The 22,901-nt window shown below is 34.3% G+C and overlaps 1 protein-coding gene across 4 annotated transcripts in view; it reads right to left on the minus strand.

Annotated features, from left to right (window-relative positions):
• The window catches only part of SCAPER (S-phase cyclin A associated protein in the ER), a 600,702-nt gene that overhangs the window by 395,687 nt on the left and 182,114 nt on the right, over positions 1-22,901 (minus strand). For 3 of the 4 annotated variants that reach the window (XM_037833320.1, XM_037833318.1, XM_037833319.1), the window contains exons 9-15: positions 13,916-14,178; positions 10,934-11,170; positions 6,926-7,096; positions 6,046-6,121; positions 5,725-5,842; positions 5,349-5,460; positions 2,260-2,400 (exon numbers count right to left, since the gene is read on the minus strand). In XM_037833320.1, coding sequence (XP_037689248.1) covers positions 2,260-2,400; positions 5,349-5,460; positions 5,725-5,842; positions 6,046-6,121; positions 6,926-7,096; positions 10,934-11,170; positions 13,916-14,178 — 1,118 coding nt within the window. The remainder of the gene's footprint in view (positions 1-2,259; positions 2,401-5,348; positions 5,461-5,724; positions 5,843-6,045; positions 6,122-6,925; positions 7,097-10,933; positions 11,171-13,915; positions 14,179-22,901) is intronic. The other variant, XM_037833321.1, reaches the window with a different exon arrangement.

Consider the following 22,901-nt stretch of genomic DNA (forward strand, 5'->3'; position numbering starts at 1 on the left):
AATCACAATGAGATATCATTTTACACCCACTAAAATGGCTAATGTATTAATAAAAAAAAAAACAGGAAATTACAAGTGTTGGAGAGGATGTAGAGAAAAAGGAACACTCATTCATTGCTGTTGGCAATGTAAAATAGTGCAGTCACTGTGGAAGACAGTTTGGTGGTTCCTTGGGAAGCTCAATATAGAATTATCATTAGACCTAACAACCCCTCTACTAGGTTTCTATCCAAAAGAATCGAAAACAGGGAATCAAACAGATATTTGCATACCAATGTTCAAAGCAACAGTATTCACAACTGCCAAAAGATGGAAGCAACCGATGAATGGATAAACAAAATGTGGTATATACATATGATGGAATATTATTCAGCATTAAGAAGGAATGACGTCCTGATGCATGCAACAACATGGATGAACTCTGAAGACATAATGTTTAGTGAAATAAAGCCAGACACAAAAGGACAAACACTGTATGATCTCACTGATAAAAAAATAATTAGAGTAAGCAAACTCACAGAGTCAGAATCTAGAATATAAGTTACCAGGGGTTGGGTTGGAGGTAAGGAATGTGGAATTAATGCTTAAATTGCACAGTTTTCTATTTGGGTTGATTATAAAGTTTTGGTAATGGATGGTGGTGGCAGTAGCACAACAATGTGAATGTAATTAACAGCAATGAATTATATTTTTAATGTGGTTAAAAGAGGAAATTTGATGTCATACATACATTATTAGAATAAAAATTTTTAAAAATATATAGGACTGTATAATACAAACAGTGAACTCTATGGTAAACAATGGACTACTGTTATCAGTACAATTATAAAATGTTCTTTCCTGAATCAAATGTACCACACTAATTCAAGGTGTTAATAACAGGGTCGTAAATGGGAACTCTATTTTATGCATGATATTTCTGTATCATTCTCTAATACAAATTCTCTAATAGAGAAAAAAATTTTTTAAAATAAAAACACATAAAACTCTATACACAGCATGTTTGGGATTGAATCATGTCCCCCACAAAAAGCATACGAAGGTCCCAACCCCTTGTTCAGTGGGTATGAATCCATTTGTAAATAGAATCTTTGAGGATGTTATTCGTTAAGTGTGCCCAAGCTGGATGTTTTACAGAGAAGGCCACAGAGAGAGAGGCCACGGGAAGACGCCAGAAGCTGATAGTTCAAGGAGAAGAGAAGTAGAGAGACGTAGCCATGTGCACTGCTGGGTGATAGAAAAGCCAAAGAAGCCCCAAAATTGCTTGCCAGCTAGAAGATACTGACTACAAGCAAGCTTTATAGGGTCTGAAACCATGAGCCAATAAATTCCTGCTGTTAAGTCAACTCATTATATGTTATTTGTCTTAGCAACCGGAAAACTAAAACATGCCTACAAAAACAGCTAACATTAAACTGAGACCATGCCAAGTGTTGGCAAAGAACCCTCATTCACTGCTTGTAGGAATGTAATATAGTATAACCACTTGGGAAAACTGTATCTTTAAAAATTAAGCAAGAACCTATCATAAGACCCTGCAAATACATTCACAGGTATTTACTCAAGAAAAATGAAAGCACACTGCACAAATGTGCACATATGAATGCTCACAGCAGCTTTATGAACAATAGTCAAAAACTGTAAATAAACAAATGTCCATGAACAAGTGACTGTATTAGCAAATTACAGTATTTCCATATAATGGAATACTTCTTAGCTATGAAAAGGAAGGAACTACTGTTACACACAATAGCATGGATAGATCTCAAAATACTCCAAGGGAAAGAAGACAAAAGAGTACATACAGTATGATTCCATTCATATATCATTCTAAAAAATGCAAACATCTGTAGGGACAGAAAATCAGATCAGCAATTGCCTGGGGACAGTGCTGGAGAAAGGAATGAATTGTGAAAGAAACTTTTGAGGTTGACAGAACTGTTCATTATTTTCATCGTACTGATGGTTTCAGAGATACATACATATCAAAACTCATCAAACTGAATACTTTGCATACATGCTACTTATTGTCTGTCAATTATACCTCAATAAAGCTGTAAAAATAATATATAGCTTCAACAATTATTTTAAGGATAAAATATGATATTGTAACTCATAAGTTCTTTTTAAAGAACTCAGAAAATACCGTGGTTCTGGCACATTATAAACACGATAAACATTAGCTGCTATTACTATTAAATAACAACTGAAAAATCTACTTAGATAACTAATTCAATGTTTAAAACACCTACAATATACCTTAGCTTCTTCTTCCTGTGCTTTTTTCACAATTGCTTGTAATTGCACCTCTCGTTTAAACTCAGCATGAAGTAATTTCTCTTCCATCATCCTACGTCGCTGATCTAGTAATTCTTCCTTCCACTTCCGGACATCCTTCTCCTAAATATAGAGTTAATCTCAATGTAACACACTCATTTAACAGAGGTGCTAACAGATAAACAACTTAAGAATATATAAAGCATAGAACCTGGAAACCTAAATGACTAATGATTAAGAACTCATATCCTAAAGACAGACTGAATGAGTCTACATTGTTCATTTAGTAGCTGTATAACCAGGGCAACTTTTTCACTCTATGTCTCAGTTTACTTAGCTATAAATAGGATATCTTAATTGTATCTAATTCAAAAGGTTTCTGTGAGGACTGAATTAATATTAACTAACATACATTTAGACATAACTCTATAGAAATATTTACTGTTATTGTCACTGCACTGCACCATGAATACACCTAAAATAAACATAAGTATATAATTCTTATCCTTATAAACCTTAAAAGTCTTTATAAGTCAACTTCAAGATAGTAAGTAATTTTATCCTAGAGACTGGAAAATGGTGAGAAGTCTGAGAAAACACATTGTTTGCATAAGAATCATTCTCCGAAGGAGCTGAGAGGGTTTCCCCTACAGAACAATAAAGATAGATATGATAGCAACCTTTAAGTCCTTAAAACAATATCAAACAAGAGAAGTAACAGACATTCTGTGCTGCACCAGGAAATCAATCCACACCAATAAGAATAAATGATGGATAATCAGATGATGGCTCAACATGAGATAAGAGTAAAAATCCTAACATTCTGATTGATTTTCAGCTAAATAATCGTATGTTAAACCACTGGAAAATACTGTGTTACAGAAACAGCAGTGGACTAGGAGCCACAGTCCTTAAAGCCCTGGCTCTGCAAATTATTTGTCTAGTGAAAATTACTGGTCTGGTGACACTGAAAACAGCACTCAGGCTCTCCTAGCTTTAACATAGGGGTCAGTATCTGCCCTGTATACCTCACAGAGTTATTGTGATCAGACAAAATGAACATGTAAAAGAGTGCTGAAAACAAACCCATTATACAAATGGAAAGTGGAATTTACCATTATCATTTGAAGGGATCTCTGCATTGATTGGAAAATTGAACCAGAGAACTTCTAAGAATCTATGGTTATGTGTGCATGAATACCTGGAGATTATATTATATAAGGAGAAAATATACTGTGTAATTTACATGCATTTATGAATAATAAGAGGGCCAATTGTTGTGTTAGAGAGCCTCTCTTAGACTGAAAATGAAATAATGGATTAACTCTTGTAGAATCCCTCAACATGGAGGCTGCTATTCATATATGAACTTTCATTTTAAATGATTAAAATAAAAATATTGACAAATTCTTGAGATTCTAGTAAAAGAGCAAAATCGAATTTCTTCCCATCCCAGTCAACTTTACTACTATACTAAAGAGAATCTTATGCTACATAACTCATTATTATAAATATTAGCATCATTTGGTCTAACCAACTCTCCTGAATCTAAAAATATATATTAGAAGGAATACAAATAATATGCTTCACCTATGCATATTAGTACTCCTTTCTAGTACCAGAAGATAACAAAGGAGTTCACCTATAACTATAATATAATGGTCACACATCTTTTGTCATATTGTAGAGGCAGCCTTCAAGATGACTCCCAATGTCCCTAACCTCCTCCTGGTAGGCAGACCTTTGTGTAATTCCTTCCCACACTGTAACAGAGTATGTCCAACAGAATACAGCAAAAGTGATGGTATTTCACTTCTGAGATTAGGTTATAAAAGACCCTGCAGCATCCATCTTGGTAGGTCCCTTTCTCACTCTTCCCCACCCCACCCCCGCCCCGCCCCACTCTCTTGAACTACTTGTTCTGGGGAAGCTAGCAGCCATATCATGGGAGCTCTGCTAAAGAGACGACCATGTGGCAAGGAACAGAAGTCTTTAGCCAAAAGCCAGAAAAGAACTGAGACCTGTCAACACCCACAAGAATGAGTTTGGAAGTGGACAGTCTAGCTCCAGAAGGCTGCTGTCCCGGCCAAAAGTTTGACTGTAATCTCATGAGAAACTGAGCAAGTATCACTGGAAGAAGCCACTCCTGGTTTCCTTGCCCACAGAAATTGTGAGATAATAAATGTTTGTGTTTTAAGCTGCTAAGTTTTGAGGTCATTCGTTACTCAGGAAAGATAACTAATAGAGTATTCATCAATATCTACCATATATTTAAATAACAATAAGATGAACCATTACTGGAGCAACAACATTCCAGCACTATGCTAGTGTTTTACATACCTTCCTTACTTAATCATCACATTAGCCCTACAAAGTGAATAATTATAATTTTCATTTTACAGATAAAGAAACAAATACAATAATTTTAAATAACTTGTACAGGGACTTTTTATATTATAATAATATATTATATATTATAATACATATATTATATATATAATATAATATATATTATATATATAATATTATATATATTATATATATATTATAATAATATATCTTATTATGTGGTAAAACCAGTATTGAAATGTGTTGGCCACCTCCAAAGGCAATGTTCCTTTAATTATACCACACTGATCTATAGCTGCACTACTCAAAATACTCCAAGAAGGTTTTCTGCAAAAAAAAAAAAATCTCCCCAATTATTCAAACCTGATAATCTGAAGCTCAAAATCATCCTACTAAGTTATTTCTACACTTTGGACAAGACTTCTCAAGGATATCCACCAATGAAAATGGCTAAAAAAAAAAAGAAAGCCTCAATAATCTATGCTAACCCTCCAAAATAGCAATCTACTAATTTAGGAACAACAAATTCATTTCTGACAAGTAACCTTCTGGCATTCAATAGATAGAAATGCCTTTAGTCCCCAGAAAATTAAATTGTTTATATGGTTCTTTTAGCTTTTCTCAGACCAGAAGAAAAAGTCACATTGAAAATAAGCCCATCAATTCAAGACTACTATAATTTCCTAAAAAAAAAAAAAAATTTTAACTTCATTGAAACGTACCCTTTCTAACAATTTCTGAAGCTTTAATGTTTTCTCTTCACGTAACTTTTCCCTTAGTTGCTGTGCTTTCATTTGTTTTTCTTCATGTTTCTTCTTAGATTCTGCAATTGTTCTATTAACACAGACAGGAGACACAAATATTTACATGACAAAGACAAAAATACCATTCTTTAGTCTTCACAGTTCTTAAAATAAACATAAATATTATTCAAAATAATTTTGGCCTAACATTTCAGGAAAAGATTGTCACTTTTCAATGCATCTCAGACTGTCCTGAAGTAATATGCCTTGAAAGATTATGTTGCAATTCTATTTAAGTCAAGAGTGCTGGTTTCCCACTTACAAAACACTTCAAATTCATTTTCAAAGGGCAGACCTTTTGCGAGATGGTGAGGAAAGTTTTTCATGCATGTGAATTCCATGCCCTGGAGGTCTAGCAGGTTCCTCCTCTACAATATCCCCCCAGGATGTATTCTGGCGCCAAGATTCACGAGCTGTTCAAAAAAAGAAAGAAAGAAATCCATTGTTATTGTTAAACCACATAGTTCTAGAAGACCAACATCTGAAAAGAGAATATTGAAAAGGCATCAGCATTCCTCCTCCAAATTATCTGCTTTATACAGAAACTCCATGTAGTAAGATAATCTATTTTACACCCCTCTACCTACAAACACATATATAAACACACACACAATACCTTCATAATCTGCCAGGACATCATTCCAGTCCATAGACATACCACAGAAAGATATACTCCCACTGCCCATGCTTGCCTAAAGTGAAATAAAAAAAATTGAAAAACAAATCTTTGAACACAATTATAACAAACAATGAACTATATGTGACATTTTTCTACCTGTTGCAAATACATTTTATTGAACAGTTCAACACAAGTTCACCCCTCTTGTGATTACAATATTCACCAAGTTAAAATTCCATAGCCCATATACATTTTAAGAGGAAGACACCTATGTTAGTCATTAACAGACAAATCAAGTAAATTTAAAAAGAAATGCACTCACTTCATTCTATAACTATATAAATACTGCCATATATAGAGCAAACATTTGAAGAGTTTAAGATTACTCATTAGTCATCAAATTTAATAGAAAAATATGTGAAACTATTATGGTTATTCTTACTCTCCAACAAATAACCCTCATCAATATATATTTCCTAAGTACTCAGTGAGAAATAGGCAAGGTATCTATTTCTTTTTGATACTTTTTGTTAGTAAAATAGAAAAAGTAAAGTATCTAAGGTTTTTCCACCTCTACAAATTACAATCTGAATAATGTTGGTTCTTACTTTCTCTGAGATTCGATTTCTTGATTTGTACAATAATAATAACAATAACTTTCAACCTATGAACTGTCATATATAAGAACACTAAGCAATGGAAAAGTTCTAAAAAAAAAGTTTGCTACTTTTTTTGTATAAGTCTCAATCACTGTGAAGATAATTTTTAAGCAAAGAATTTTATATAGGGCTAGATGAACTCTAAGTTCTTTTGAACTTAAGAATTTTATTTCTGAATAATATTTTGAACAATTATGTTAAAAATTCTAAAAGCTCACCGAAAAATCACTATCATTGTCAGTTTCAATGTTAATATCATTGTTTTCTTCAGCTTCAATTTCTCTGGTTAACTGTTCTTCTTCAGCAATAGCACTAGCAATGGCTTCTTCATTGGCCTTTTCTAGACGATCTGCTAACTCTTCTTTTTTAGCAAGAACTTCTGCCATGGACTATAAGGTTAAAAATAAACATACATAAACAGAATCATCACTGAACTGGAAAGTTAAGAAATCATTTATGTTTTAATCATGAACTCTTTAATCATGAACTCAACAGTATAGATAAAATAGCACTCATCTCAAATTATAAAACCTCGGGTTCAGTATAGGCTTACTACTTGCTGGCTATGTGAAGTCGAAAGTTCCTTAAAACCAAAAGCTTATTTGCTATTCCATAAAATGAGACAATACTCCATTACTTACCTTCTTTACAAGACTCCTGTGTAAGAAAAACTGTGACACTATATAAGTTATTATTAATGACAAACTGTGAATTTCATTTGAGTACCAAAATTCAAAACAGTTACAAATCAAATAAACTAACTTAATAACAAAAGAAAAATATTAGGCTATAATGGGAACATGGAAATAATTGATTCTGTAATGGTAATGTACTTTCTAAACATATATACCTAATTTTTAAAATACACATTAGAAGAAATACAAATAATATGCCTCAGAATTATTAAATAATAAATCTCTGTGATAAAGCTATAGCAAACATTGAAACAGCAAAACAAAGAGTTATAGCTAATAAACCAAGAAAGATAACATGTAATTACAAAAAGATATTCAATTAATCCATAAGAAGGGAAAAAAAGAAAAAAAAATATGAAGCAAAACCTGATAGAACTGCAAAAAGAAATAAACCTGGTGGGAATGTAAAATGGTGCAACCAATTTGGAAAACAATCTGACCATTCCTCAAAAATATTAAACAAAGTGTTATTCTATGACCCAGTAATTCCACTTCAAATGACAGTTAATATCTCTACACAAAAACTTGTACACAAATAGTTAAAGTAGCATTACTGATAACAGTCAAAAAGTGGAAGCAGTCTAAACGTTCATCAACTGATGAACAAATGATGTATAACCATACAATGGAATATCATTTGGCCATAAAAAGGAATAAAATACTGAGAAACGCTACAACATGCATGAACCTTGAAACCATTATGCTAAATGAAAGAAATCACTTACAAAAGATATACTGTATTCTCAAAGTTGTTAAAAAATAAATAGATCCACAGTTATAGTCAAAAGATTCAATACCCCTCTCTCAACTGAGAAAAAGTAGACAGAAATTTAGCATGTATCTAGTAGGCTTGAACAATATTATCAAGAAAATTAACCTAGGTATTTTCCCAAAAGAAATGAAAATGTGTTCACACAAAGATTCACACAAATGTTCATAGCACCTTCATTCATAACACAGAAACCAGAAACAACCCAAATGTCCATCAACAAGTGAACGTATAAACACATTGTGTAATACTACTAAAGACAATAAAAAGAATGAACTAAAACACACTACTACATGGATGAATCTCAAAATAATTTTGCCTAACTGAAGGTAAAGAATGCACATGATTCCGTTTATATAAAATTCTAGAAAATGCAAACTAATATACAGAGACAGAAAGCAGATGAGTGTTTGCCTGGGAAGGGACTGCAGGGAAGGGTGAGAAAGAGGGATTACAAAAGGAAATGAGTAAACTTTTGCAGTCAATCAATACCTTCATCATCTTGATTGTAGTAATGGCTTCATGGGTATAAACATCTAAAAACTTACCAATTTGTACTCTTTAAAAATGTTAAGTTTATTTTAAATCAATTATACTTCAATAAAGGTATTTAAAAATGCAAATGCCTTGGCCCTAGCTTAGGATATAATTGGTCTGGAGTGGAGACTCTGCTTTGATATGTTTTTAAAGCAGTCCTCTTGCCCCAAAGTTTGTCTCTGGGGAAAAGAATGGAGGTAGGAAGAAAGAGGAGAGACTCTTTCTTTGCATCATAAGTTCATCTCTATAAATCCTAGAATACTATAGAGACTGACTATTGTTAATGGGCCACACAAATCTTACATCTAGCAACAACAATAAAAGTCCAAATATTAAAGTTGTATATATTTAATTGTGAAGAAAAGAGGCTCTCACATGAAGTCTATTTCTTTTCTCAATTTTATTTTCCCCAGAATACATTTCTATTTAGTTAACTCTCTGAAGATTTTAACCTAATAGTAAGTCTTATAGATGAAATAACAATTTAATGTTCCATATATAATTTTTATTATTTTCACAGACAGTGAAATTAAAATAAGTATCTGCATACATTGCTTTGTAAATATCCAGGAAAAAAAAAAATCCATGGCAGCTAGGTTTATATCAGTGCACTTTTACAATGTTGGCAAAAGTTGAACATAAAATCTATAGATTCTCATGGTAAGTTTTTGCTTAAGTTTCTACTAAATAAGAGAAAGATTTTTTTTTTAACTTTAAACAGTTATGTGACAATACCGTACTGAGACAGAAAAGAAACAACAGTTCTCTCATCACTGCAGCAATTCTCTAACCCTGCACTTGGAACCTAAACAATGAGGTGCTTTTCTACAGCTCAACATAGAAGTGTCTCTGCCAAGACAAATCAGTATTTTTTTAAAATCTTGGCTTAGTAAAATCTCTTCCAAGAATCCTAAGAATATGCTCATATTCATATTTAAAGAACTTATTTTCTTTCAAGTATGTAAATCTGACCCTCAAAAAACCAAGGGTTTTCATGAGTACACCACAAGATGACACATGTAAGCAAAATAAAAATGAAAAAGAATTTTTAAATACTTATTTTGTTTTATGCTTAGGTAAATATGGGATTTCTTCTTTTTAAATATGACTTTCTCACAGAATCAAAATGCAAAATAGGTCATTTAATATATCTAACTATGAAAACAAAAAATACTAACATGATTGAATTCTACCCCATATATTGAACATATTACTTACTCACATGACCATAATTGTGTTCAACTTTTAAAAAGTTCATCTCTAAAAGACCCAAGTTATAGAACAAATTGTTCAACCTTATTAATCTAAACATTTGTTTTTCTTACTACAATAATCCATTCTTTTCTATTTTTCCCCCATAAGCCACATCAAGATTTACTTACAGCTACTGTTATTCTTTCTCTAAAAAACTATAATTTGGCCTTATATCATCCTGCTGATAGCTGCTTTCAGCATTACAAGGCATTAAATTTTGGAAGACATCATAGTGTAGAGTAGACTTTAAAAAATAAAATTTGAATAACTTTCCTTGACAACTTTTTTATATGTGCCTATTTCTTTAGAAAGTTACTTTTTGAACAAAGTTAGCATGATCTATTCTGGATTATCCCCATGTCAAGAATCTTAATACAAAAGAAAAATAAGCAATGAGCAAAAATAAGTAGTCATACAAAAATATGAACCTATCAATAATCCCAAATCAGTGCAATTTTAGAGACTCTGGAATAAGGTTGGTAAATAAATTTCATATTAAAGATCTTAAAGACCTTAAAGATCTTAAAAAACACCACCAAACAAATGATAATACCTGTCCTAAAGCACTCTGCTAAGGAGAATTTTTAAAACTAAGTCCAATAAGCACCATTTCCCATCTATAAGAGTGCTACATATTGTATGGAAGACTCTATTCTTAGTGATTTAGTTTGTTGATCCCGGACTAAAGAGCATCTTATCAAATCACATGCAAACTTTATGATTTTCAGCCAAGTTACTTACTTCTCACAACCTCACTTTCTTTCTCTACAAAACAAGAAGAACCTTAACTATATCAAAAGTTTACTACAAGAATAAAACATTAAAATTAAATCACATACATAAAACACTGTTAAAAAATGCTTTGTAAAGTGTAAAGTCATACACAACAAAGTTATTATTATTATATTATTATTATTAGGCTTTATGCCTCTTAAATATGTTTACTCAGAATTCTATTAAGTTGTTCTTACCAAGATAGCAGCACTCACATTTGAAATATCTGAAGGGTCCATTTCACTTTCTATCCTTGCTTTCTCTTCTGGAAATTTGTCTTCATTTGTTTGCAAAAGAGGTGCATCAGCTTGCTGAGTAATTGAAACACAGTCTGTATCAATGTGAACAGTAGGTATTTCAGAAGTCCACATGGAACTGTCTTGTAAGACACCACTGCCAGAGTTCCTGACATCATCCAATGTACTCACTGTGAACTAACAAAAATATTTACAGAGTGAATCAGAGATGATAAAAAATATTCAGCAACTATTTCACTTCAGAAAAGCTGATTCTGTATAACCTACCAACTATGAAGCATTAATTGACTGGCTTACAGACAATTCACTCAACCAAGTCACCTCATCCACATGTTCAAGGGGAGGGGAGGGAAGGGGAGGGAGTCACACATTTTATTTGCCTGCCTACTATTTATTGAGTACTGTCTAGAGTGTGTTAAGAAATTAACCAGCATATACAGTATATATTGTATATTTTCCTTAAATAAAAAGCAGATTTCTGACACCTAGTTTACATCCTTCACAAAAGAAATCTAATCATCACAAGTATAATACTGTCTTACACTCGTGCTAATTAAAGGTATTTACATGATCTTTTAAGAAGACTGTCTAATACCAAATGAGGGTATTTGGCATTTTTAAAAACATCCTGAAGGCATTTTTCACCAAAATATACTTGAGAGCATTTTACTAAAAAAATATGAAACTTGTTCTCTTCAGATAAAATTAGCATGACCTCAAATTATCTTTGATGAAGGTCCACATGGTACATAGTACTAATTCTCTGATCTAAAAGAAAAATACAGCATTAAAAAGCACAGTAAAGCAGTGTCATATCATGTGATTTGTATTCTTCAGATTTAGAGATCCTCACCATTCCACTTTGGAAAGGTTTAACAAGTATTTCAACAGACATGCAAGAAAAAAAATAATAACATTGGTTTAGCCCAAATACATATCCATTTTTTTAAAAAACTTTATAGTTTAGTAAAAGAGAATCAAGCTTTTGTTTTCACTTCCTAACAGTGTAGAGAAAGAAGTAGTGCCATATTTACCAATTATACTCAGAGTAATGAGCTCTGAGTTGAAGAAGTGAAATCTAAAATTGTGAATTTAAAACTCACTTACATCAGTTCTTAAATAAACAGTAGATAAACATTGTACTGTCCATAAAACTCCCGTTTGATTATTTATGTAAATATTAAACTTGGCCAAATTTTATAAATGCCTTTTAAACTTCTACTATTGGTCTGAACAAAGTGTCCCAAAGTGCTGATTTTAGCTTGAGCATTATTTAAATTGTATCACATTGTTTATATTGTTATCAACTTTATTTATAAACATCAGTTACCATGGTTTACAATCTTTTTGGCAATATTTATATTAGCATTACTGATGTTTACAATATAGTCAATCCTGCTTATTAAAAATCAATATCATTTATATAACAAAAATCAAAGCTAAAACCATATGGAATGTTGAGAAAAGATATAAATATGCTAATTTCATTCTTAGGATGACAGCAAAGAAAACTAACATTATCACTAGCTTGGTCACCATCAGCAGTGAATTTTTATACTGAAACATTTTACTAATAATTTACTCAAAAGTTGTATGTATGGCTTATTCCTGAAATTTCAAAGTCATATAAATGTATTTACTACACAAAACCACCATAACTTTTATATTATATTTGTTAGCTAAAGTAACATTAACAAAAATGCTAGATGTTTAAGTGATATAAAAAGTTATTTCTTCACCAAGTATTAGCTTTAGTTCAGCTACATTAAAAACTTTCCTAAAGTTATATCCAATAAATATGCACTGATTACTTCCATATGTCTAGAACTCTGTTCCATACTGTGGAAAATATAAAAGCAGTGTAAGATGCTCCCCACAAGAGGCTTCCAAATCTCACATAGGTATAAAAAATACACACAATAAAGAATCAAACAACACCAGGAGCAGTGTACCAAATGAACATAAATCTTTGTATAAAGAAATACATAAATGGATGCCTTCTCTCACCAAATAAGTAAAATAAACTTCAAGTGGATCAACAGAAGAAATACTGGTAATATCTACATTAAGGAATTATATTAAATATTGGAAAATTTCTCCACAATTTGCAGGAAGAAAAAGTAAAATAAGTTCAAAATTATCTTTACTTTTATCACCATTCTTAATAACACTCCAAATGAAGCAGGACACCACTTTAAACAAGAGCTCAAACTTAACAACAAACTTTGGCAAATCATTATCACATACCTCTAGATGACACTAAGGACAATCGCTTTATTCCTGCCAAAATGCATGAGCTAAATTGAATAGTGAACAAATGATGGACAAGCTATAAAAAGAAAAATTGGTCTATATTCTTTGAAAATATCAATGTCAAAGACAAAAAGGTGCCATATGAAAGATACTAAAGAAACAAAACCAAATACAATGTGAGATTCTGGATTGAATCCTGGATCAGTGTAAAACAAATTCTACAAAGAAAGAATTTGGAAAACTGGACAGTTCTGAATACGGACTAAAAATTACATTATATTACATAAATGTTAAATTCACTGACTTTCTCATTATTGTTGCTAAGTAAAAAAAAAGTCCTTGCTCTTTGCAGATACATGCTGAAGTATTTAATGGTGAATGGTTGTGATTTCTGCAAATTATTGATGGTTAGCATACAATATGTGTGTGTGACATTTAATTAAAAAGAAAGAAAAAATGTGGCAAAACTGTTAACAATAGTTGAATCTAGGTAAAGGGTATAGAAAGGTTCATTATTCTATTTTTGCAACTTTTCTGCAAACCTGAAATTTTTCACAAAAAAAGCTAAAGATGAAGAAAAATAAAACTTTGCAGTATACAAACATATACACACACATGTGCACACACACCCATTAAAAAGGCAGTAAAATTATTTTCAAAATGCACTACCTGGGTTCTTTCAGCAAGAGGATGCTCACAAGAGTGTAATGAGTCCATGGGCCAAGATTCTACAATACTGGAAGGTCCATCTCCAACAAATTCACCTTTCTGTATATTTTCATCAAGTAAAAGATGTACATTTTCCTTATCACTGTCATCCTTTGACCGTAATGCTTCTGTTGCTAATGAAAATTTAGGCATTACTGCTGTTGATCGTGAACGAACAGGCCTTCCTCTCTGAACAGTCTCCCATCCTTCAGCATCTTTCCGTTCTATGCAGTTGGAAGAAGGGGAAAAAAAATCAAGATTTCATTAGATGAAAAAAGGAAAGAACAACACTAATGGGGGCAAAACGGGTAAATATAATAAATTATCCTTCTCATGAGTTTCTTGAACCATATTTGACAACGAAGCAAAAATTATACTGAAATCTGATATAGATCTCAATGTACATAAAGGAAATACTTAAGACAACTATTTAAAAAGTGGACAGGATAAAGGGACCCAAACAGAAAGAAGGTATCTACATTTCATGCAAAAGTACTAAACATCAATACAGTAGACTGTGAAAAGTTACTTATGTATACTGTAAAAGTCAATATACTCAAAAACACTACAAATAAATTAAAATAGAATAAAAAAAATACACACTGGGAAAAAAAAAAAGAGAAACAATGTAAAAACAAACAAGAGGAAAGCCAACATTACCCTAATACTAAAGCCAGATAGACATTACAAGAGAAGAAAACTTCAGATCAATCTTTCTAATGAACATACATACAAAAATCCTCAAGGAAATATTTGCAAATAAAATCCAACAGCATATTAAAAGAATTATACACCATGACCAAGTGGGTTTTATTCCAGGTATGCAAGGATGATTCAACACAAGAAAATCAATCAATGTAATACACCACATTAACAAATGAAAAGGGAAAGACCACTAGAACATCTTGACAGACATAGAAAAAAGCAATTGATAAAATTCAGCACCTTTAATGATAAAAACATTTCAAAAAGTAGGAATCGAAGGAAATTTCCTCAACATGATAAAGGCATACATAAAAAACCCACAGCTAACATCATACTCAATGGCGAGAGACTGAAAGCTTTCCCTCTAAGATCAGGAACAACAGAGGATGTCACTGTCACCATTACTATTCAACATTGTGCTAGAAGTTCTACCTAGAGCAGTTAGGCAAGAAAACGAAATAAAAGACACCAAAATTGGAAAAGAAGAAGTAACATTGTTGCCATTTGCAGATGACATGGTCCTATATTTAGAAAATCAAGAAAAAAATTACAGCAAAGCTACTTGAGCTAATAAGGGATTTCAGCAAAGTGGCAGGATACACGATCAACATGCAAAAGTCCATGGTGTTTCTATACACTAGTATACAAAACTACAAACGTTGCTAAAGGAAATCAAAGGAGACCACAATAAATGGTAGGATATTTTGTATTCATGGACTGAAAGACTAAATATCACTAAGATGCTGATTCTTCCCAAACTGATTTATAGATTCAATGCATTCCTCATCAAAATCCTACAGCCTACTTTAGAGAAATGGAAAAGCCAACTATCAAATTTATTTGGAAGGGTAAGCAGCCCTGAATAGCCAAAAACATCTTGAGAAAGAAGAATGAAGTGGGAGCTATCACATTTCCTGACATTAAAGCATATTATAAAGCAAGATGGTTAAAACAGCATGGCACTGGCATAAAGACAGACATACAGAACAATGGAATCAAATTGAGAGTTCAGAAATAGAACCTCAGATCTATGGTCAATTGATTTTTTTTTTCATCCATCATCCCAATCTATTTTTGAACATTTTCCTTACATGAGAAAGAATAAGAATTAAAAACAAAAGTAAAAAAAGAACATCCAAATCATCCCCCATTCCACCCTATTTTTCATTTAGTTTTTGTCCCCAGTTTTCTACTCATCCATCCATACACTGGATAAAGGGAGTGTAATCCACAAGGTTTTTACAAATCATACTGTCACCCATTGTATGCTACACTGTTATACAATCATCTTCAAGAGTCAAGGCTACTGGGTTAGAGTTTGAGTTTCAGGTATTTACTTCTAGCTATTCCAATACATTAAATCCTAAAAAGGGTTATCTATATAGCGCATAAGAATGTCCACCAGAGTGACCTCTCGACTCCACTTGCAATCTCTCAGCCACCGAAACTTTATTTCGTTCCATTTCGTATCCCCCTTTTGGTCAAGAAGGTTTTCTCAATCCCACGATGCTGGGTCCAGATTCATCCCCAGATGTCATATCCTGCATTGCCAGGGAGCTTTACAACCCTGGGAGTCAGGTCCCAGGTAGTGGCGAGGGCAGTGAGTTCACCTGCTGAATTTGCTTAGCTAGAGAGAAAGAGGGCCACATCTGACCAACAAAGAGGTACTCGGGTGGAGACTCTTAGGCAAAATTATAAGCAGATTTAAGCCTCTCTTTTGCGGTAACAAGCTTCATAAGGGCAAGCCCCAAGATATGGGGCTCAGCATACTAAACCGTCAGTCCTCAATGTCTGTGAGAACATCAGCAACAATACAGGTGAGGAAGTCCAACACTTTCACATTTTCCCCCACTTCCTCAAGGGGGGCCCTGCATACATATTTTTATTCTCTGCCTAAATTACTTTGGGATGGGTTGCTATTTCACTCTAACCTATAGAAACCTACCATATCTCACTTCCTATTCAAAGTTCCATGAAATTATAGTGTTTGAACAAACTGAATGTAGAAGTTATATTGTTTAGAAAATATGGATCCTGCACCTAATAAACATCTCTCTTCCCTTGGTCTCACATGGAAGTTGAAGTTTTAAAACACAGTCAGTTTTGACCTTTACCCTTTGGCCCAATTTGCCCTAGTCTTAACCAGATCTGCTTCATTCATATCTCTAATTGAAGTCTGGGCTCTTTTTCAGCTTTTTTTTTTCCTTTTTTTTTTTAAACAGTTGCTGTATGTGCTAATACTGACATTCATATCTGCCAAGCTCTAGCTCTGAGTTTCAGGTGTCACACAGATACTCAACATTCCAGATGGTCAACTGATTTTTGATAAGGCTCCCAAGCCCACTCAACTGGGACAAAACATTCTCTTCAATAAATAGTACTGGGAGAACTGGAAATCCATAACCAAAAGAATGAAAGAGGCTTCCTATCTCAAACCCTATACAAAAATTAACTCAAAATGGATCAAAGAGGTAAATATAAGACTCTTTGAAGAAAATGCAGGGAAATATCTTCAAGATCTAGTGATAAGTGATAGTTTCTAGGACTTTATACCCAAAGCACAAGCAACAAAAGAAGAAACAGATAAAAGGAAACGCCTCAAAATTGAATATCTCAGTGTTTCAAAGGACTTTGTCAAAAGGTTGAAAAGGCAACCAACTCAATGGAAGAAAATATTTGGAAACCATGTATCTGATAAGGGTTTGATATCCAGAATATATAAAGAAATCCTACAACTCAACAATAAAAAGACAACCCAATTTAAAAATGGGCAAATGATATGAATAGACATTTCTCCAAAGAGGAAATACAGATGGCTAAGACGCACATGAAAGATGCTCAGCTTCACTAGCTATTAGGGAACTGCAAATCAAAACCATAATGAAATATCACCTCACACCTACTAGAATGGCCACTATTAAACAAACAGGCAACTACAAGTGTTGGAGAGAATGTGGAGAAATTAGAACACTTATTCACTGCTGGTAGGAATGTAAAATGGCACAGCTGCTGTGGAGGGCAGTCTGGTGGTTCCTTCAGGAAACTAAGTATAGTTTTGCCTTTCAACCTGGCAATTCAGCTACTTGGGATATACCCAGTAGGTCTGAAAGCAGGGACACGAACAGACATTTGCACATCGATGTTCATAGTGGCACTATTCACAATTGCCAAAAGACGGACACAACCCAAGTGTTCATCAGCACATGCATGGATAAACAAACTGTGGTATATACATACAACAGAATTTTATTCAGCAGTAAGAAGGAATGAAGTCATGGAGCATGCAACAACAGGGATGAACCTTGAGGACATTATGTTAAGTGAAATAAGTCAGACACAAAGGAACAAATATATTATGATCTCAGTGACATGAACTAACTATAATATGTAAACTCATAGAAAGTATAGACTATAATTACCATGAGATAAAATGAGGTTGAAGAGTGGGGAGCGGTTTCTTAATATGTGCAGAATTTTTAACCAGGGTGAACTCAAATGTTTGAAAATGGAAGAGGTGATGGTAGCATATTATTGTGAGAATAAATAACAGTGATGAATGCTGTGAGAGCGTGGTGTAAAGGGAAAATTTACAGTCATGTAAGTCACCAGATGGAAAGTTGGAGTTTAAAACATGAGAATGTATAACACAGTGAATCTTGTGGTGGACAATGTTCGTGATTAACTGTACAAATATAAAAAAGTTGTTTCATGAATCAGAGCAGAGGTATGACACTATTATAAGGAGTTAAGAATAGAGGGGCATATGGGAAAAAATGTACTTATTGCAAATATGCACTATAATTAAGAGTAATATTTTAATACTCTTTCATCAACAGTAACAAATGTACCACACCAATACTAAAGGTCAATAACATGCGGGGATAAGGAGTATGGGAGTAAGAGGTCTTTTTTATTTTTATTTCTTTTCTGGAGTAATAAAACTCTCTAAATTTGATTATGGGAGAGTATGCGCAACTATGTGATGGGACTGTGAACCAGTGATTGTATACTTCAGATGGCTTCTATGAGATGTAAATGTATCTAAATACAATTCCATTTTTAAAAAAAGTGTAAGGGACTACTACAAACAACTTCACTCTGATAAACTCAATAACTTGGAATAAAAAGACAAATCCCATCAAAAAATCATCCACAAGATGAATTAGAAAATCAAAATAATACTATGATCAATATAGACATTAGAATTGCATTAAATATGTAAATTGCTATGGGTAGTAAGGACTTGAAAAGAAGTTTTTTCCAAGAAGATATACAAATGCTCAAAAAGCAAATTAAAAGAAGCTCAACAAGGCGGGGCAAGATGGCAGACTGGTGAGCTATATGTTTTAGTTACTCCTCCAGGAAAGTAGGTAGAAAGCCAGGAAGTGCGTGGACTGGACACCACAGAGCAATCTGACTTTGGGCATACTTCATACAACACTCATGAAAACGTGGAACTGCTGAGATCAACGAAATCTGTAAGTTTTTGCGGCCAGGGGACCCGCGCCCATCCCTGCCAGACTCAGTCCCGGGGGAGGAGGGGCTGTCAGCTCCGGGAAGGAGAAGGGAGAACTGCAGTGGCAGCCCTTATCGGAAACTCATTCTACTGATTCAAACTCCAACCACAGATAGACTGAGACCAGACACCAGAGAATCTGAGAGCAGCCAGCCCAGCAGAGAGGAGACAGGCATAGAAAAAAAACAACACGAAAAACTCCAAAACAAAAGCGGAGGATTTTTGGAGTTCTGGTGAACATAGAAAGGGGAAGGGCCCTGAGGCGCATATGCAAATCCTGAAGAAAAGCTGATCTCTCTGCCCTGTGGACCTTTCCTTAATGGCCCTGGTTGCTTTGTCTATTAGCATTTCAATAACCCATTAGATCTCTGAGGAGGGCCCGATTGTTTTTTGTTGTTTGTTTGTTTGTTTGTTTTTAATCCTTTTTTCTTTTTCTAAAACAATTACTCTAAAAAGCCCAATACAGAAAGCTTCAAAGACTTGCTATTTGGGCAGGTCAAGTCAAGAGCAGAACTAGGAGAGCTCTGAGACAAAATGCAATAATCCAGTGGCTGAGAAAATTCACTAAACACCACAACTTCCCAAGAAAAGGGGGGTGTCCGCTCACAGCCATCATCCTGGTGGACAGGAAACACTCCTGCCCATCGCCAGCCCCATAGCCCACAACTGCCCCAGACAACCCAGTGTGACGGAAGTGCTTCAAATAACAGGCACACACCACAAAACTGGGAGTGGACATTAGCCTTCCCTGCAACCTCAGCTGATTGTCCCAGAGTTGGGAAGGTAGAGCAAGTGTGAATTAACAAAGCCCCATTCAGCCATCATTTCAGCAGACTGGGAGCCTCCCTACACAGCCCAGCAGCCCAGAACTGCCCTGGGGGGACGGCACTCACCTGTGACATAGCACAGTCATCCCTCAACAGAGGACCCGGGGTGCACGGCCTGGAAGAAGGGCCCACTTGCAAGTCTCAGGAGCCATACGCCAATACCAAGGACTTGTGGGTCAGTGGCAGAGACAAACTGTGGCAGGACTGAACTGAAGGATTAGACTATTGCAGCAGCTTTAAAACTCTAGGATCACCAGGGAGATTTGATTGTTAGGGCCACCCCCCCCCCTGACTGCCCAGAAACACGCCCCATATACAGGGCAGGCAACACCAACTACACACGCAAGCTTGGTACACCAATTGGACCCCACAAGACTCACTCCCCCACTCACCAAAAAGGCTAAGCAGGGGAAAACTGGCTTGTGGAGAACAGGTGGCTCGTGGACGCCACCTGCTGGTTAGTTAGAGAAAGTGTACTCCACGAAGCTGTAGATCTGATAAATTAGAGATAAGGACTTCAATTGGTCTACAAATCCTAAAAGAACCCTATCGAGTTCAGCAAATGCCACGAGGCCAAAAACAACAGAAAATTATAAAGCATATGAAAAAACCAGACGATATGGATAACCCGAGCCCAAGCACCCAAATCAAAAGACCAGAAGAGACACAGCACCTAGAGCAGCTACTCAAAGAACTAAAGATGAACAATGAGACCATAGTACGGGAGACAAAGGAAATCAAGAAGACCCTAGAAGAGCATAAAGAAGACATTGCAAGACTAAATAAAAAAATGGATGATCTTATGGAAATTAAAGAAACTGTTGACCAAATTAAAAAGATTCTGGACACTCATAGTACAAGACTAGAGGAAGTTGAACAACGAATCAGTGACCTCAAAGATGACAGAATGGAAAATGAAAGCATAAAAGAAAGAATGGGAAAAAAAATTGAAAAAATCGAAATGGACCTCAGGGATATGATAGATAATATGAAACGTCCAAATATAAGACTCATTGGTGTCCCAGAAGGGGAAGAAAAGGGTAAAGGTCTAGGAAGAGTATTCAAAGAAATTGTTGGGGAAAACTTCCCAAATCTTCTAAACAACATAAATACACAAATCATAAATGCTCAGCGAACTCCAAATAGAATAAATCCAAATAAACCCACTCCGAGACATATACTGATCACACTATCAAACACAGAAGAGAAGGAACAAGTTCTGAAAGCAGCAAGAGAAAAGCAATTCACCACATACAAAGGAAACAGCATAAGACTAAGTAGTGACTACTCAGCAGCCACCATGGAGGCGAGATGGCAGTGGCACGATATATTTAAAATTCTGAGTGAGAAAAATTTCCAGCCAAGAATACTTTATACAGCAAAGCTCTCCTTCAAATTTGAGGGAGAGCTTAAATTTTTCACAGACAACCAAATGCTGAGAGAATTTGCTAACAAGAGACCTGCCCTCCTGGAGATACTCAAGGGAGCCCTACAGACAGAGAAACAAAGAAAGGACAGAGAGACTTGGAGAAAGGTTCAGTACTAAAGAGATTCGGTATGGGTACAATAAAGGATATTAATAGACAGAGGGGAAAAATATGACAAACCTAAACCAAACGATAAGATGGCTGATTCAAGAAATGCCTTCACGGTTATAACGTTGAATGTAAATGGATTAAACTCCCCAATTAAAAGATATAGATTCGCAGAATGGATCAAAAAAAATGAACCATCAATATGTTGCATACAAGAGACTCATCTTAGACACAGGGACACAAAGAAACTGAAAGTGAAAGGATGGAAAAAAATATTTCATGCAAGTTACAGCCAAAAGAAAGCAGGTGTAGCAATATTAATCTCAGATAAAATAGACTTCAAATGCAGGGATGTTTTGAGAGACAAAGAAGGCCACTACGTACTAATAAAAGGGGCAATTCAGCAAGAAGAAATAACAATCGTAAATGTCTATGCACCTAATCAAGGTGCCACAAAATACATGAGAGAAACACTGGCAAAACTAAAGGAAGCAATTGATGTTTCCACAATAATTGTGGGAGACTTCAACACATCACTCTCTCCTATAGATAGATCAACCAGACAGACGACCAATAAGGAAATTGAAAACCTAAACAATCTGATAAATGAATTAGATTTAACAGACATATACAGGACATTACATCCCAAATCACCAGGATACACATACTTTTCTAGTGCTCACGGAACTTTCTCCAGAATAGATCATATGCTGGGACATAAAACAAGCCTCAATAAATTTAAAAAGATTGAAATTATTCAAAGCACATTCTCTGACCACAATGGAATACAATTAGAAGTCAATAACCATCAGAGACTTAGAAAATTCACAAATACCTGGAGGTTAAACAACACACTCCTAAACAATCAATGGGTTAAAGAAGAAATAGCAAGAGAAATTGCTAAATATATAGGGACGAATGAAAATGAGAACACAACATACCAAAACCTATGGGATGCAGCAAAAGCAGTGCTAAGGGGGAAATTTATAGCACTAAACGCATATATTAAAAAGGAAGAAAGAGCCAAAATCAAAGAACTAATGGATCAACTGAAGAAGCTAGAAAATGAACAACAAACCAATCCTAAACCAAGTACAAGAAAAGAAATAACAAGGATTAAAGCAGAAATAAATGACATAGAGAACAAAAAAAAATAGAGAGGATAAATATCACCAGAAGTTGGTTCTTTGAGAAGATCAACAAGATTGACAAGCCCCTAGCTAGACTGACAAAATCAAAAAGAGAGAAGACCCATATAAACAAAATAATGAATGAAAAAGGTGACATAACTGCAGATCCTGAAGAAATTAAAAAAATTATAAGAGGATACTATGAACAACTGTATGGCAACAAACTGGATAATG

This window comes from Choloepus didactylus, chromosome 4 (assembly GCF_015220235.1).
Source record: "Choloepus didactylus isolate mChoDid1 chromosome 4, mChoDid1.pri, whole genome shotgun sequence".
In the NCBI taxonomy this organism is placed as follows: domain Eukaryota; kingdom Metazoa; phylum Chordata; class Mammalia; order Pilosa; family Megalonychidae; genus Choloepus; species Choloepus didactylus.